This window comes from Daucus carota, chromosome 3 (assembly GCF_001625215.2).
Source record: "Daucus carota subsp. sativus chromosome 3, DH1 v3.0, whole genome shotgun sequence".
In the NCBI taxonomy this organism is placed as follows: domain Eukaryota; kingdom Viridiplantae; phylum Streptophyta; class Magnoliopsida; order Apiales; family Apiaceae; genus Daucus; species Daucus carota.
The window spans coordinates 10,957,716-10,976,115 of record NC_030383.2 but is presented as its reverse complement, the minus strand read 5'-3'; the positions used below and the strand labels follow the sequence as shown (position 1 = coordinate 10,976,115).

Here is an 18,400-nt window from a genome sequence, read left to right as displayed (position 1 = left end):
ACAATAAATATATTGGACTATAAGAACCTACTGTGGTGACTGGTGAGTATAATTTTACTGAAGTTCCTTATCAGTGCACATCAGACAAGAATGAGCTGTAATATTACACCAAGGTACTAATTCTAACATATCTGCTGTGTTGTGTGGTATTCTATGTTCTTATACAATTTCTTGATAACTAGCTAGCTCCTATATACAAGACTCAGAATTAAATAGAATGTAATATAAGTGGACTTCAATATGGGAAATTTTAAGTGTTTGATTTCTTGTCTTTTTTTCCTGCAAGAATCATCGAAATCTGGAGGCCTCTGCTGAAAGCTTGATTGAAGAGCAGCCTTATTTGGAACTCCGATACGAAAGGGAACCAGGATAATATAACTATTGGCATGAATATCACCAGAGACATCATGCATTCATATGCCCTAGCCAACTCCATTAAGGAATTCCAGAACCCTATACCTTTCAAAGCAGGCCTACATGCTTGGCCGATCTGCAAAGAACAAGTAACACAAGAACTTACTTATTTTTCGTGCACATCAATTTGAGATAGCAAATAAAAGATTATGTTTCTGGGTTAAAAAGATGCATTGCAGTTGGTACCGGAGGGCGCATATATACAGGTTTTTAGTTGAACCATTCCCCGGCAAACATTTGAAAACCAGTCTTTAAACCATTGTTAGTGTGCTAAACCTGTATTACTACGCGTGTACTAGATACAAATGTTACTGACAAAGTAATTTACGTATAGTTATATGATAATGCAACTTACCAAGAGAAAGGCCCACCCAGTGGGAGCGAAAGCAAGGAGAGCAGCAAATATGTCCGTTATAGTGAGTCCACATACAAGAAATAAGATGGTCATAACTGTTACAAATCCAAAGAACAAAAGCACCTTCACAATCCTGAACATGAGCTGAAAGTCAGTGCCAAACTTCCGTCTTCCCATCGATAGCAGCTGGAGGTACACAAACATGCTGAGATTAGAGATAAGAAACAGAGTGGCGCCTCACCTGGTAATGCACATAACTACCTATACAGAAGAGTGCAGAATACTATTGACATTCATTGTCATTTTCAATATTCATACCTTTAGTACCAGAAGGATAGTTGCCATGACGAACCAAGAAAGACCATAGACCTACAAAAATTTGTCTTAGTGAAGTCGTCGATTAATGACACAGTTGATGCGTGGAGAACATCTAAGTTAGTAACTTACAGCTATATTCTTGCTTTCACGAGCTATATCAAGATGATAGACGATGCCATATTGGTAAATAAAGAAACGAAGTGCAAGGATTATCTCAAGCACTCTACTCCTCAGGTTTGTGCTTTTTAAATGCTCTTGCTCTCCATCCCACCATGACTCCCAGCTTTTATCAGGAGCAATACCAATACCACCCCGATTTCCCATCCACCTCTTCCAGTCTGCCCAATCATCCACTGTTTTCTGCCAGTCAAATCCTGAAGGATTGAATACAAAAGGAGCAAACAACCAGGATCCCACCAGAAACCACATTGAAAGAGTAATAAACAAGTTTAGACTTGAACTACGATATGATTCCCCATAGACTCGATAGATGATCAATAATATAGCCATCTCCAACCCTTTCACAAAATGACTGCGTGAGTAAAGCCTGTAATTATCAGCAAATTTTGCATGGAAAACAACAAACCCACGGCCTGTAGCTCGATACTTAGAGCCTCCATGCAGAATAGTTCTACCATAGTAATGAGCTTTCGTCCCAAGCTGGAAAGTAAAGAACACAGAGGCTAACTGTAGCTGCATAATTATGAAATCACCAACAGCTGTGCGAAACCCTCTCTCCAAACCAATTTCCATGACCATAGGTAGCACAAGCAACAAGCCCAGCTGATTTACAGACTGGGGAGCCAAAGCCTCTTCCAGAGACTTGCTTATATGAAGATCTGGATTGTTAATAATACGCTTTTCCAACCCACTCAGCACCATATAAAGACGACCATATAAAAAAACATATACAATGAGCACAGTGACCTGAAAACATGATTTTTCAAATCAAAATCAAAATTACATTTCCATGGTATAAGATTGACAGTCAAATGTTTTATTAGTGTTACTTTGTAAATAAACCGCAAACTGTAAAATAAGAAGCTTAGCACCAAAAAAGTCCTAAGAATCCACAAGTAGCTTAATGTTAGGGACAGGTAGCTTATGAAGAACAATAGATATACAATAGTCATGTTGGAATAACCATCAATAGAAGACCACTAAAAGTCAATTAAAGAACACTAAAAGGAAATATGAAACTGAAATCAGCATGAGCAAAATAGACAAAGGCCTGTATCGTTTCGTCAAGACTCAATACATGGTGATGAAGGTGATGGAACTATCGTATGCATATAATTTCTTATCTCTGGGAAGTTCCCCAACCTTGGGAATCCATAGAATGCGTACACATCACTATAGATGTTTGTCTGTGATCTAGTAATCTTAGCCATGTTTGTTTGAAGTGATTATAATCCCCCGTCTATTACCCTATATATCTCAAATGTAAAGGATTATAATACCATGAATTCATATTTCAATCATTGTTTTAGTTCATTTCCATGGGATTATAGTACCTTCTGAGAAACAGTATTATTATACATAGAAATGAATTAAAAAGGTGAATGAAATACAATCCTATGGACTTATAATCTTTTCGAAAGAGAATAGCGTAGTTATCCGGGACTATAATCCTTTCAAAAAAACATGACTGAGGAGGGTCTGCACTTGGTGGCAGCTTTACTCTGAAGCATCGCCGTCAAGTGGTTATACTATACACAGGGAGCATTGTTGTTTAAACCCACTGGGTAAGAAACTATGAGGTCCAGGCAGGGTCCTTGTTTACACCAAGGACAAGTGACATCTATTCAATCTTTCCAAATATAGTATCACAACGAGAACCCATACACAGAACTTCTTGAAACAACAATGCTAAAAAACTCATCAACTATTAAACATGTTAGGAACATTTGCTATATAATGATACTGATGCTCAAGTAACTAATATAAATATATAATAAAGCGATCTATAAAATTCTTTGCATTGTATATATACCATGCTGCTGAAGTAGAAACCAACAGTGGTGAAGTAGAATGAGAGCATCCTATAAAAGTCAAACCGGCGTCCAAGTCGATAAACATCACGACTTAGTGTCTGCTCTCCATTTCCATTTGCAACCTTAGCTTCAAATTGAGATATTTGATTCATTCCCACATCCCGGCCCTTCCCTACTTGTATATACTCGTGATGTGTGATATAACCACCTCGAAGAATCGAATTGTAACCTGGAAAGCTTTCACAATCGATCATTAATTACATACTATATATGTAAAAGACAGACATGTCACATAATGGCAGGACGAATAGGTTTACCTGAAAATATGTCCTCACTCAAGTTAACTATTTTTGAAGCTTTACTTATGCCACCCCTTGTTAAGTGGAAGAGTCTGTCAAATATATCAGGATGTCCATAGTGGAAGCGAACTCTGTAAAGAAAGGATGGCATTATGGCATAGCTTTAATATACACATAACGACAAGCTGATTCAGTTTGTACTTAGTAGTAATTGCCTAAACAGGTATTTTGTACTTGGTAAATATTTAGAAAAACGGAAACAGGTAAAGGGTCATTTTAATGAGTTAAGTACTATAAACTATATATAACTATACTTTCTCATAGGTTCACGGGTCACTTATAGAATAAACTCTTAAACAACCAAGAGATCACTAGGTAGTGTTGAGCTTTACACTAACAGTCCATTTGACTATGACACCAAGTCACCAACTAGTACCTTGTCGACACTATGACATAACCATTATCGAACAATACTATACAATATTACATCTTTAGTGACATATCGCAGCAAAAATTGCTGCCAAGAACAAAGATAAAGTGGGAGGGTGCAGCGCACGATCTCCTCCATCAGGTTTCAGGTACCTATAACTTCATGCTTCATACAATCGAATTACTGAATTCTGAATTTGACAAAACATTGTAAGTATTACTCTACAGTTGAAAGAAAATATTTATAAAACACACCAACGTCAAACAATGATTAAAAGAAAACATGAGTGATGCCAAGAATACTTGATCCAGACATTCAGTAAAATCAACACACTTCGTTTTACTGATGAACATTATTATTATTGTTCTTGCAGAATTAAGTATATATTCTTTTTTCCATAAAGAGTTGATATTATTATGTTTCACACTAATACTGATCACCAGCTCCACAAGCAACAAGTAGTCAGATGCACGAATATTATAGTGAATACACATTTCAATGTTATTGTGTTGAAGGTAATATTATAGGTTTGGTGTAGTGAGGAAGATAGCCCTACCTTAGCGGATCTGCCAATACTCTTTGACCAATAGTTACAAAACTAGTCTCCTGATTCGACATAAACCAAGCTAAAGAAGAAACACTGAAAAATAAAAAAAGAAACCAATTAGAAATCCTATCACTCTATCTAAAAAATTCAAATAAAGATTATCGGTTCACCAAATTAGGATACATCAAACAAAGAACTTCCAAATTTAATTCTAAAAAACAACCTTCCCGTAAAAATATGCTCTCTCAATCCCAATATTGTTGGTCTTCTCGTCCCGTGATGAGTTTTCAAAAATTCCTCAAGTACGTTTCTCATTTTGAAAGCTTCCTCAAAGTAATTATCCTACAAGTAAAGAGTCTGGTCACTTGACTATACTATATTCAAATGAAGGGCCAAAAAAGATCTAAAAAGGTCACCTGATTCATGTCGATGGTCTGAAGGGCTTCCCCACGTGTGAATATGATGGCATGATTCTGATTTTCAGGTTTTCCTTCACCTATTTCAGTTGGAGAACCAGGAAGCTTGATTCGGTATATTTCCTAATTTCAAAACAGTAATAGAATAAGCATAAGAAAAATTGTAGCCACTAAAAAATCAATGGAAAACTATCTGACAACCCCTCTTACAGAACTGAATCTTAATACTTTCAATGTATAATGTTTGATCATAGTTAATAACACACCTCGTCCAACTTATCCCCACCCTTGACAAGAACAGAGTAGTACACTTTTTTAGATTTTCCATCAAGAGGTTCCTCTCTTTCATCAATATACGCTACACGCAAAGATGGATACCTGAAATTTGTAGAGATATATAAGTACCACCAACTTTGTAACATGCCTAAAAAAAGTGATAGATTTATAACCTACGTTAGCATGAGATTCAAAATGTTGGAGTAACAACTGTGATCTCGACTATCACTGGACTTTTTCTGCGCACCGTAAACCTGACAAGATACAACATAGGTAAACTTCAAATCTGCCAAAGCTTGGGCATGTTCCTTGAGATTTTTGTGTTCAGTCATATCAATAGTCCGATAACCACCAAAGATAGCTGCAAAGAACATGAGTAGTCATCAGGAAATTTGACTCCACGTGGAATCTATGGATAAATGAAGAGGTGAAAGCATTTATTGATTGTAAGCACAATGTTATTTGACAGATAAAGTTACCATTATCCCCGGCAAAGTCCAAGAAGCATTGTAGTTCAAGAGCTTCCCTGTAGTACATCATTCCTCTCACTGCAGCATATAGGTAAATGCATACAAATTCTCAAAATTAAAAGATTTCCAGAAGGCAAATACCATAAACAGATATGATGCAAAACAATTGCTGTTTCTTTACCTGTTCTTGAAAGTGTCTGGCCCCTGTATGAAACCCACTGGCGTGTTAACTCAGCCATATCTTTGGGAGAATATCCAAGTTTTGGATCTTTAATACGGTCCTCAAAATTCTTCCATTCATCTAGTTTTTCAGACAACACAGTCCACTTAAGTGCCGTAACTTTCATAAATATAAGGATTTTGATCAAACATTCAAGTTAATGCACCTGGATATATTTTCTGAAGATAAAACAATATTGATATCCCATCCTCATTTTCCTTATTAAGCTCGTCCTCTGAATAAAGGACATCTTCCTTGTAATATGGAGTCAAAACGCTGATACCAAATTATAAGAATGGTAAACTTTAAACTTATATGCAGATACTGAAATGAAGATTATAATCAGATAAAATTAAATTAGCAATTACATATACTAGTGTATTTTTGCAAACTTCGACTTGATGCTTAAGCAATTGGAACACCACGAAGGAGAAAACTAAATAACTTGTACTCGAACATACGTGTTCATCTTATAGTGCTATAAAGAGGTTCAGTTTAGAGGTGAACAAGAATACAGAATGGGAGTTAATATACTTAAGGCTCAAAGTGTATAAGACTATAAGCCAGAGGCTTCCATATATATATCAAGTGTATAGTGCCCCTACATTTTCAATACCCTCCAATGTTCTAAAAGAGAGGGGTCTTCTTTTGGGGAAGTTTACATTATTACATTGCAAAGCATGAGAAGCATGCAAGTGGCTGTGAAATTGATTGTGCAAAAATTTTGAATATAAGACATGGAGAAAGAAGAACAGACCTAAAAGAGAGCATGTCGCGAACTTTTGGAGCACTTGGCATACTCATGTATAAGGAATTTGTGAAAAAAGTGATGCGACGACGAGCTTCTATATTCATAGGCACATTGATGGCAGATTCCTTGACTGTGAGAAGCAAATGAAGTCTAACAACCTGGAAGAACATGAAAAAACAAACATCAATGATCTTGTATCTGCTAGCCTCTAGAGTTTGAGCAAATACCTTCTCTCTCCAGGATCGATTTTGAGTGAGGCGAATATTAATGCTCTCAAACTTTTCCTTTTTGCTATCTTGATTATCCAGATGGTCTGAGTGAGACTTTTCAAGGATCCTGTGATGAGAAAGTAAAGTTAGGATATGCAAACTCATTTAAAGTAAAATTTAATAATAAAGAATATTCTTAATAATGTGTTTCATCAAACGTTGAACTCACTCGTGTCCACTGTACATAACATCTTGCGTAATAATCTCCATAATATCTTGGAGTACGTTAATGATTGTCGATTTGTATTGCTCGACATCTTCATAATCTTCTAGCTGCATCATGTGAAATTTAAGTATAAACTAGTAACAAAATAATCGTACCATTCAGTTCCAAAATTTGTAAAAACATAATTATGTTATATTACTATTAACATTTTACCAGAAGATTTAAGAACTTCTCTAACTTGTCATTAAGTAAAGGCAAACCACTCATCCGAAATTCGTTTAAGAATCTCCTCTGTTGTATGCTAAGATCCACTTCATGACATATCTGCCTAATGATCCTGTAGAAGGAGATAAAAGATAATGACAAGGAATCAATGCACACACATACAAAATTATTTTCTTACATTAGGACATTCGTATTGATGAAGTTTCTGAAATTTTCTATTGCGAATCTACAGTAGTAATACTAATGTCTAGAAGCATAACAATGTACTTAATTATTGGCCATTTAGATTGTCAAAAGATATTTAATTTTATTTTGATATCACTAGGGAATATAAGAAATGTGTGGAATAGATTATGATTGAACAATGTTCTCCTAAAACCTCAAAAACCTTATGGTGTTAGGAGGAGGTCACATATCACCTCCCTTAATGTGACATATATTCTGACAATCTGCAAAGTTGCCATCCAAAGTATAAAAAGGTAGCAAATGGTAATGTGTGGCTTACATTTTATCTCCTTGATCTTCTAGAAGGCCATATAGCACCTCCCTTAATGTCTCATAACATTCTATGATTGCTGAACGCATATAATGATCAGCTGTGATCTTCCTAAACAAATCAGCATCCTCTTTCTTCTTAAAATCTTTTGCCATGTCCAATGCAATTGGAATCTTAGGTGAAGAAACAGAAAGTCAACGAAGAAAATCCAAATATAACTAAAATAAACCGTACAAGCACGGAATCATTACCTTACTAGCAAGCAAGAAAGGAGGCCACTGGACCACTGAGACTGTAGTGTTCGATGTATATGGTACAAGTAGCAGATCTCTCTCCCTAGAACAAAAATAAATAAAGTAATTAAAAGAAGCTCGGAGATTAAATTAATTGATATTGGGCAAACCAAATCCATAATACAATAGAAGCAATATCTACCTATTGCTTATAAGGTCCTCCATTCTCATAGAGAATATAAATTCATTCCACACTTGGGAAAATTTTGCAGAACTCTTTTTACCCGTTGGATCATCCTGATGGAAAGTATTATGCAAAGTATAAGCACCAGTGTCATACATAAATTGACAAAGAGAAGATCATACTTCTAGTGCAGATATAATTGCTCACATATATATGTCATGACTACATTTGACTATCTTAAAAAAATGGGTGAATATGGTAGCTTGGCATTACCATAAGCTCTATCCTGGCAATTTCTTTATTGTATGGAACAAGACGTTTACGGAAAGCTGAAGGTACAGAATCAAATCGAGAGCGCAACATCCCAAGCGTCCGAACCTACATATATTGAACAATGATAAAGGTAAGTGTTAAGAAGAAACAATGTGCTAAATTGTGGCCAATATTGTACCTAGCTTGAGTTCAGTGATTCATAAAATTAAGAAATGCTGTTAAAATGGCTACGAACCTCACCCAGGTGGCTGAACGCTCCATTAACCCCTCCAATAATCGTTGCATAAATTGCATACCATATCTGTGTATCCATGAAATAGACCTGAAACACACCAATTTCTCTAAATTCAGAACTACCGAAAGCAGAAACAAGAAGGCAAAAGACATGGCCACTTACCATGACAACAGGAGTCCATATAGCAATGACGATGCCAATATTGTGAGTTCCTGTATCAAATAAAGAATGGTTAGGAAGTAGCCCAGATATAAATTCAGGAGAAAATAATCTGCAAGTAATTTTAGTATTATAAATTTCACTTTTAAAGCCATTGGAATATTACCATTTGGAAAGAACTCGTGCCATTCATAATTACCAACATTTACCCTCATGATCACTTTTGTGGGTGCAACCAATGGCAGTATCTACACAGGAATGACAAAAAGAGCAAATAGCTACTCAGAAGCACAATCAAATGAACATTCTGAATGGCAATCAGAAGTCATGATACAAGAACTAGATTTGAACAAATGAACCTTCTTTGTGATATAAAAACTACTTCGATGTCTATCCAAGTGCATGCCCTCCATAAAAGGTAATTCTTAAGTGAGAAAGGGATGGGTGTACACAAGCTCCAAGCAATACATTATATTTTGCATCTTATGTTTCGATAATGAATTAATATTTTAATTATAAGCATTTGAATAAATAATTCTTGTAGTAACTAATGTACAAGTTCCATTTGGGGACGACCTGCTGAAGCAGCATGCTTCTTTACTATATAAACAGTTTCATGTAATAATATCTAAAGGAAATAATTTTACCTCCACATAGTAGCTGAATGCTAGCTTGCTTATTAACAGCGTAATCCAAAATATAGTGTACCTAAACAGATTGAGGAATTAAGAAGAATATGTAACGCATCATGATGAACATTAATTACTCAGAAAAAGACTAGGCAATTAGGTCATCCTGCTCATAGAACTGAGAAACGGAAAATAGGATATACTTACTTTAGAAGGGAAAACATGTCTTCATGCATGCCTCTTCCAACATAGAGCTTTGGCTGAGTATAATGAACAAAAGTTGTAAATATAAAATGATCAGAAAAACTAATTTCCTAGATAAAAGAAATGAAGCTTTGAGTTCTTGCCTGGGCCCACCACATAAGAAGACTAATTATTCGCCAGTTTGAGCGCTCCATGGATCTCCGCAACGGAGGAAGCAGAAACATTAAGGCTGCCAAAAGGTTCGGTATAAGATAAATTGCAACACAATAGGTAAAAACTGATTGATCTTGCCAGTTTCCTCCCAAGGTACTGAAAAATTTCACAACTCCTGTAGGGTTTTGGAACGATCTTGAGTAACTAACTGACAGGAGTACAACCCAAAATGCGGCCACAATGAATTTCAAAAGGTAACGAAGGATCTGACTCCATTTCAAGCTTCTCCAAGCATTAAAGCTAAGGATTATATCTAGAGTAGCTGTAAAACATGTGGCAAACCAAAGGGAAATGAGAAGTTTGATCAAATTGATTTGTAATTGCTAAAAAAAACTAAGACAACATTCAAGATAATATTATAAAAAACCCGAAAAAGAGTGAATATTTCAAATACCTTGCAGAAAGTTGAGGAAAGCAAGAGTAACAAAAATGCTTAAAATGCTTTTAAAAACATCAGCTTTAAATATGACAGCAAGAGATCCATTATGATTCCATGCAACAATCACCATGGCCTGAAAGAAAATGTTTTAATTTACCTACTGCACAGATGCTTGGAAATCAAGATCCAATTTTAAAAATTACCTGAAGTGCCAGTATGAAAAATATCCACATCCGATCAAAACTTCTATATAGATGCAAAAATGTTCGAATTTCAACGAAATTGGTCTTGGGTTTCCTCTTTCCAGTTGTAACCTGATTGCTTTCCTGCAAATGTAACACATTTTCGAAATTTTCAGGAAACTATATCAAGATAGCTCAAGTAAGTCATGAAAGCTTAACACAATGTGATGAAAAGAACCGAGACAACATGAAATAGCTTATTTATGTGTTCAATTCTATGACTGCAGATGGTAGGGCCGTAGGGCTGATAGTTACAATCATCATTCTAGCAACCAGGTTATTTTACAGTTATTCTCCAGTGTGAATCAGCTTTTCAGTGAGAAGGCATATTTTCTGAGATTTCCATTGTATTATGGATCAAATTTTACATTCTTAAACACTGAGATTGGTCTAATCAGTTTTTTCAACTTTAATCTATGACTTTAGCAGTATGTAATTGTTATCTAAAATTTACATAGGAGTAAAAGAATATTACACCCGAAGTCCAAGCCCGCTGAGATGAAAACAAAGACAAAAAATATCTAAAGTCTAGATTCCAACTTGTTGTACACTATGTTTCGGCTTTAGTGGTCTTCGACATAGTAGGTACCACAAATAACCCATATCTAGAGCTGCTATCATATGAAAGAGTAAAATCATCAATAACTTGGCCACTCATGCGTGACTAGGATGAGAAATGGGTAAGGTAATAAAACCAAATTTTTAATATATGAAAAGCTAGAGGTAAGCTTGATAAAACAGGACCATCACGGAATATTAACTGATACTATGATCATGATATCCACTTTATTTAGCAGAACCCAATATTTTTTAGGGATACCAGCACATTAACTTTGGGCATTGCCAGAACCTAACGAATAGATTTACGTAGTTTATGAATTCATTAGCTGTCGTCAGTGATGAAGAAATATGTTTGGCGCAAGCAAATAGTTATTATATCTTTTTTCATTTTTGTAATCAAAAAGTAATATTTTTTTACTATAAGTAATCTTTAGGAAGATCACTATTACAAGTTCTTCTATAATTCACATATTGTTAAGAAAGAACTGAAACATACAGCTTCACACAGTTTCCATCCCAACAAAAGAACTATTTTCATATGGATCACTTAAGTACACTATTTAACTATTATGTCCTCCAATCAGATATGCTCACGTCTACTCTTTTGTTTTACTATAGTATCTCTTCTGCACTTCACTTGGTCATGTACATCAAATTGGTTATGTATCCTTCTCAGTAAGTTCTAACTAATATCCATAATTGTATATTTACAAATTTATAAACACATCGACATACAATGGTGCTTATTTAGCAAAAACGAAACATACAAAGGTGCTTAGATTTATTCTATCTTATAGATGTGCTCAAGTAAAAGAAAGTCATCTAAAATTAAATAAATAATCAGTCTGTAAAATGTAAATGTTTTCAATAAAACATTATAGGTTCGTAATTGCTTGTCATTTAAAAAATAATTCTTAATGTTCATAATTTATAAGGTATAGTTTATCAAAACTTTTCATCCAAATGAGGGCATCACAGAATATAAATAACGGAGGAGGAAATCAAATATGTAACCTTGTGCACAAAATAGCTAAATTTGTAAGTTTACGCATCTGATAGTATAAAAAAAATCTATCAAATTGACTGCATTTTGGCTTACCCTGGGGTGATTTCCTGCCTCCGCCAATGTTCCAGACATTGCTGAATTAGCAGCTGGCTCATCGGGTTGCACAAAAAAGTCGGCCTTGGTGTCCATTGGCCATCCAAGCTTAAAACATTTGTCAGTCCTGAAAAGGAAGGGGTCATGTGCATCTTGCTTATATACTAGCGATATAATTGAAACAAGAAATATTGGAAGTAATCAGTATTACTACCAGAAATATTCATTCAGGTCGTCATAGTTTCTCCATGATGAATGGCTTGCTTTGCCATTTTTGTTTCTCCTTGCTTCCTATATACACCAAATAACTCGATTATGCTAGATACTTGTTTGGAAAATGTAAAAGTATGGCCTCTCCTCCAAATGATGCCTTAAATAAATTGACCAGTCGAGGAAAAAACTTCCTTTCACAGCACCTAGTCTTAGATAATGTATGTATAGTGGCTTATAAGGCATACTTAGTGAAGAAATCTTTAGTACTTCCTGAAACCATGTTGCGTGACAGACGGCGTAAATAAGAGCATAGATTATATCAGCTACCTTGCGCAGGACTTCATAAATAGGGGTTACAACCTCTCGAAGAAAAGATTCTTCATCACGTGGTGCTGATTGATATGCACCTCCACTTACTGGCTGGACATTGCTATACAATATTCCATGGATTTCGTTTGACATCTGTGTTACGAAAAATGTTACATTCAAATTTGAAAGACAATAGACTTGACTATCAGTAGTACAACTTCTCATTGATTTAGTGTAATAACTAAAAAAAGTACAGGTAAAAATGTAAGAACAAATGAATAAGAAAAGATGTCAAACTAATACCATTACTAGTGAGACTGCTGGATCACAATTATTAATAATATTAGTTAAATATCATCAGCCCATAATCCTAGTTAAAAATTTATAATTATGGTACAGAAACTTATATATTTGTTAATACATTACAAATTAAAATATATTCTTAATTTTAAATGGAACATCAATTCAATTTATTCTGAGAAGTGAGAAGTCTTAAGAAAGATACCTTATGGAATATATAGCATATGCACTCGGGCATAAATCGAATATTTGATGCTTCACCCCAAATAAGAAGAAAAAGGCCAATGTAGATAAGTTCTAGTTGCTGCCTAGCAGAATCGTGTGGAAAACTGTATAGGAGAAAAGGCATAACTAAGGATTTGAGGGATTATTCGCGGCAAAAAAAAAAGGATTTGAGGGATTAAGATAAATTAAAAACCCATACAAGTTCATGATCAGAACTTGACATACCTAATATTGGATGGACAGTGCAAATAGGCACACCATGATCTATAATTCTTGAAAATTTTATCCATCAACAGATCTACAGTATTGTTATCCAACTGCAAGAAGTTTAGGAAGAATTTATTGTATTTCAGCATAAGTATGACTGTGCAGCTTATGCTGCTAAGTGGAAAGATGTTTGCTCTTGTACATAAAAAAGAAATAGAGGATATACCAGCTCATAATTATCAGAATTTTTATTCCTCGAGTCAATGTTGGCAAGTAGTAATATCAAGTGCTCCCGCTGATTAGCTACATTTCCTTTCTTCATTAAACAATTATGAGTAAATAGTCAATAGTCAGTCAATATAAACTGGTTTCGACCTCATACATACACATTAGGATGGATAGAAGTTGTAAACAAAAAGTCAGAACCAATGTCATACGTTAAAGGTGATCTTCAATATATTGTCAGCCATTTTGCACAGTATAAAAATTAGAGTTCATTGCAAAGAAACACCCAAAGTATTACGATTACCAGCGCCAATTTTTTCCACATTAGACACACATCCAAGTTCCAACATAAAATTCAAATGAGATTTCATGGGGTTGTTCAATATATTTTATTAAATGAAATTGGAAGTGTGAATAATATCTACTCTCTAGTATGTACATATATGCAATTTTAATTGTAAAGCTAGAAAGCATGATGCTTGTAATCCAGAGTTATTCTTTTTGTTCGCATTCTAACATGAGAATTTCATAACTTAAAAATATAAATGCTTTTAAGGCCTCAGATTTCCTATCATGGACAAGTATAGACATCTATCAGGCCAGATATGTGAGTAGAAGGTGGAATGATCATGATCATTAATTTTACGATTTCATGTTATATAGTTCCATCACCTTTGAGGGTGCTTGAGCCAGAAGCAACCCACTCCCTCTAAATTAAGATGAAAAGGAACCAGTGTTAATACAGTTCACCATGTAGAAAGATGTCACCCTTATTTTTGCCTTTACTTGGGAACAGGGGTTGACAGCTGCAAAATCAAAATGTTGGGCGAAATTTACAGAACCACCCATCCCATTGAAATGCTTCCTACATGCCATGACTTTGCTTATGTGACAAATTAAGTAGAACAAATATGTGAACCCCACGAGTAATGGACATATTTGAGCATTTGCATAATATTTTTGGTTTCTCATGGTGGATGAACATTAAACAAAGGAATGCCTGCAGTTGCTGGTGGAATCAACAGCCTACCATACTATATTTTTGTCTTCTTATACTCAGAAGTTAAGTCTTATAACTCCTCAAAAGTAATTGGTAACACGCTCCCTAATTGGGTAGGTTCGATGATATATTGAGATAATGATCCAGGACTACAGAAAGAGCAGCCTGTAGAATTAAAATACCTGGAATCCAAAGATAGTAGAAAGCCATTCCAGTATATCAGTGACAGATTTATCTGTGTCTTCCGGCATCCTGAGTACTGGAAGATTTCCTACATTTCGCAAAGCCCGAAGTGCTGCCTTAATCTGTATTTAATGAAAACAAAATAAATAAAATATTCAAATAATCAAAAAATTAATAACGCAGCACGTGAAGTGATATTCCATGTTATCACGTTGTTAATGGTAAATATCAACAAATCCAATTACGCTAGAGCATTTGATGGTACAACCTCTGGGAGTTCCATAATTGCTGGTTTGACTCCGACAGCATACAAGGGAAGAATGTTATAATGCTCGTGTTGCTCTTTTTTCTCCTCAACTTCCTTGGCATATTTCTGGGTCTGTTTAAGCCACATCAATAAACATGTTTATATTATACCTAATGTCAGATTCAACATAATTTTCAATGTTATATTACTGGGCAGAAAACAAACCTCTGCATCAACTTTTGCAGAAGGAACAACTGTTCTCAGCACATCATACAATACAGTTGCTATCTGATAAATCTTAGCCATCTCCTCCCTTTTATTGAAAGATGTCAATGAACAGATAAATATTTAGTTACCAAACAATAAACCTGATTTAGTTCACAAACAAAATATGAACAAAAAGCATACGGTTTTTTTGTATATTGGCCCTCTCTGATATTGTTCTCATAAAAGTACTGGTAATATTTCTGGATCTCTCTGGGATCGTTTTTTGCAAGTTGTGGTTTTGTGTCCACTTCCTCCTGCAACCAACGGAAATGTTATGTTTTTCGTTTAAGATATTTTTGTAATTGTTCAAAGGTCCACCAGTTCAGGCGGAAATTCTTTGTCGAAGTACTACCATCTCTAGTAACACAATAAAAGGAAATGCAATGATCACAAAAGAACCTTCTCAAGTCTATGTAACAAATAGGTCTTGAATTGTCGCACACCGCGTCCACTCGACTTTGGATCCATCCCATGAGCCTTTTCAAATGCATGGAAACGGCCTAATTAGAAAGAATGAATTGAAGCAAATTAATTAAAAGCCTGAGTGGTTCTACTGAGTAGCACAAAGTCCTTCGCACTTATAGTTTAAAATGCCTTGTATTGAGAGGAATTCCATTACGCACATTACTGCATATAATCACTAATCAGCTGACTTATTGAGAGAACTCTATTTGTTGAACTTCTATTTATATTGCTTAAGAGTCATTAAATGAAGGGAGAAAAGAGAGGTAAGCCAATAATTACGTTTTTATTTTCCCCAAGTCAGTGCAGAAATAAGTTCACGTTGAAATTTGCAGGCTTAAACTTTCACAGAGACCTTATATTTTATTCGAATTATGAAAATTAGAGATGCAAAGAAACTCATAGACCCGTTTTACCCTTTTTCTCCTCCTTTTCTATTAGACGTTCGGATAGCTCCTTTTTTAACCACTAAATACATTGTTAGACAGGAATTAATTCAATCTTACAGCCTACAGCTCTATGCCAAAGCCATTAATTATCAACCATATCACACTAAAATGGTGACTGTTGGGTAAGCATGTTGCCTAAATATGCTTCCACGTGAATTGGGAATAAAATCTAATTAACCTCATTTGCTACAAATAGAACAAAATCCTTAACAACATTGAGGATGACTAACTTTATCAATCTCATAAACAGAAAGTCTTAACAGGGGATACTAATGTCCCCCAAGTCCCAATTAAATCCATCATACTCTTCCCACAGGCCACAGCTTTATCTAGCTTGGCATTTCGCACCCTAGTCCAAGCCATTAACTCCTGTTTACACATTTGAAACCACTCGCACACGTACAAAATTAATCCTAACTAAGTCGCTGATACCAGAAAAAATAATGACAAAAATTAAGGAACTCAAAACACATAATACATCAACAACATATAATGAATAAACATAAAAGGCAAGAATTCAGATAAACAGAGATCTTACACAAATAAGCAACCCTAGGGTTCTCCTTTTCGACTTCATTAGCGACACGAAGAATAGGGGCAATGGAGGCAAGAGAAGAGGGAACAAGCTCACTATCAACGGCAGGTTCATCAGGGTAAGGATCAATCATAGTAGGCATCCGAGACATGGTCCTAGAGAGTGATCTCGGTGGGCCAACCTCATCTTTGGTCCCACTCCCACTAGCCATTCCTTGTTCTTGTAACAACTCACTCTCAAAACCTCAACAGTTGCTAGAACTCTAAGCTGAGCAACACTCTTACACGTTAAGAAAGCTGTCCTAAACGTTATGGTAAGGTTGAAATATCTAGTAAAAGTAGACATTTATGGAGTATTTATATGCATGAAAAAGGGCCGGAGATTCTTTGATTGTTGGTGGGACAATGCAAGAGATTAAATTAAGCAAGAGGGTTCATTTGGGTTGTGGTTGTTTGTCTCAAAAGCAAGTAAAGAACTGTAAAGAGACAGATGCATGAAGATTTTGTAGACTAGGTTGCAGCCCATTCAGATATTCACCAAGTGGGCCCTCACCGTTAGTGTTAAAGTTATCAATTCTTCCAAAATCTCGCTCGAAAACTCAATTTTAATGAAGCATCGATCTTTTGAGACGAGAGTCTTCAAATCAGAGTCGAACCCGAGTCTTCTTCGAGACGAAGCTTTGATACCATGTTAACTAATCAATTCTCTCGTAATTTTAGTAATCTTAGGATGTTGGGAGGAGAATCATATCATATTTTAACTCTTAATTTATACAAAAAAATTATACAATCTATAATAATTTTCACATAATAATATAGCTGAAAGAGAAATGGTAGCCTAAAATTTAAGACAAGGGTTTTAGATGATAAACAAATTAAATTATAACATAAATAGGGAAAAAAATACAAGAATCGGGATGTTTAAGCCTCCTGGATGCAGTAGCGGTAGTGCTTTTGCTTTACCATGAAATGATAGATACAGTGTGTATAGAGATGGGGAGTTTGATTCAACTAAGGAATTGCTTTTGCTGTGTGTGATGGGTTTCCTTTTTTAATGGTGCTTCTTTTGTAGTAGAGATAATGAGGTATGCGAAAAGAGAGAAAGAGGCCACATTGCTTTGCTCTTTTTGCTGCCTTCTAATTTAAATACTTTTTGTCCGTTACCATTACCGCCTTTTCTCAACATCTCCATCATTAACGCCAACTGCGGATTTTTCTTCTTTTCATCAATTTATATCATTCGCCAAAGTACCGTTTGTATATAATTTAAGCAAAATATGTATTTAATGATGGATTTATAAAGTAATTCAAAACCATCGGAATCAAGTTAAGTGGTATTAGCAACCTTCGTTAATGGATCGATAACAAATTTAGGAAGGATATTTGAAATTGTGATTAGAGTTGGGTGAGAAAAATCAGACCGTATAGCTGAAAGTGGGTAATCTTGGTAGATTAGGTTATTTAAGCTAATACCGACGGTAAATATGATCATTTTTATAGTGGGTGTTTGGCAAACTTAACTTAGAGTAAGTTCAATGGTGATGTTAAAATAAATGTGGTTATTGTTATAATTTGAAATTAAAAAATGGTTTTTAGTGTTAAAATAGAACTTATGGCCCAATGGTAGATGCAAAATACACCAAACATATCTAAATAAAACTATTATCTAATTACATAATCTTAAAGTACATAAATATATTTGTCATTATTATTTTATTAATG

At 35.0% G+C, this 18,400-nt stretch overlaps 1 protein-coding gene across 2 annotated transcripts; it reads right to left on the bottom strand.

Annotated features, from left to right (window-relative positions):
* Nucleotides 1-80: 80 nt before the first annotated feature.
* Nucleotides 81-17,245, bottom strand: LOC108214212 (callose synthase 7). 2 transcript variants are annotated; one of them, XM_017386076.2, is made up of 42 exons: nt 16,683-17,233; nt 15,633-15,733; nt 15,375-15,487; nt 15,192-15,279; nt 14,988-15,098; nt 14,719-14,841; nt 13,538-13,627; nt 13,330-13,421; nt 13,085-13,208; nt 12,598-12,732; nt 12,272-12,348; nt 12,058-12,184; nt 10,359-10,481; nt 10,171-10,288; nt 9,707-10,038; nt 9,567-9,619; nt 9,378-9,438; nt 8,897-8,978; nt 8,734-8,783; nt 8,572-8,658; nt 8,337-8,441; nt 8,082-8,176; nt 7,898-7,982; nt 7,656-7,819; nt 7,139-7,262; nt 6,929-7,032; nt 6,718-6,826; nt 6,497-6,648; nt 5,906-6,015; nt 5,701-5,820; nt 5,529-5,597; nt 5,227-5,410; nt 5,040-5,151; nt 4,774-4,896; nt 4,581-4,699; nt 4,367-4,450; nt 3,399-3,511; nt 3,081-3,310; nt 1,217-2,014; nt 1,088-1,138; nt 770-955; nt 81-490 (listed from the first exon to the last, which is right to left on the bottom strand). In XM_017386076.2, exons 1-42 carry the CDS (start codon nt 16,888-16,890, stop codon nt 251-253), a joined length of 5,772 nt encoding a protein of 1,923 aa, XP_017241565.1. In that variant the 5' UTR covers nt 16,891-17,233; the 3' UTR covers nt 81-250. The 2 variants fall into 2 exon arrangements, with proteins under 2 accessions (XP_017241565.1, XP_017241567.1); XM_017386078.2 differs by lacking the exons at nt 81-490; nt 770-955; nt 1,088-1,138; nt 1,217-2,014 and having other exon boundaries at nt 3,109-3,318; nt 16,683-17,245.
* Nucleotides 17,246-18,400: the final 1,155 nt, after the last annotated feature.

Coding starts and splice junctions, on each gene's coding strand:
- LOC108214212 (XM_017386076.2), bottom strand. CDS start 16,890: ATGGCTAGTGGGAGTGGGACCAAAGATGAGGTTGGCCCACCGAGATCA. Junction 7,983..8,081: donor GAGGACCTTATAAGCAATAG/GTAGATATTGCT, acceptor TTTTTGTTCTAG/GGAGAGAGATCTGCTACTTG. Junction 956..1,087: donor CTATCCTTCTGGTACTAAAG/GTATGAATATTG, acceptor GTGTACCTCCAG/CTGCTATCGATGGGAAGACG.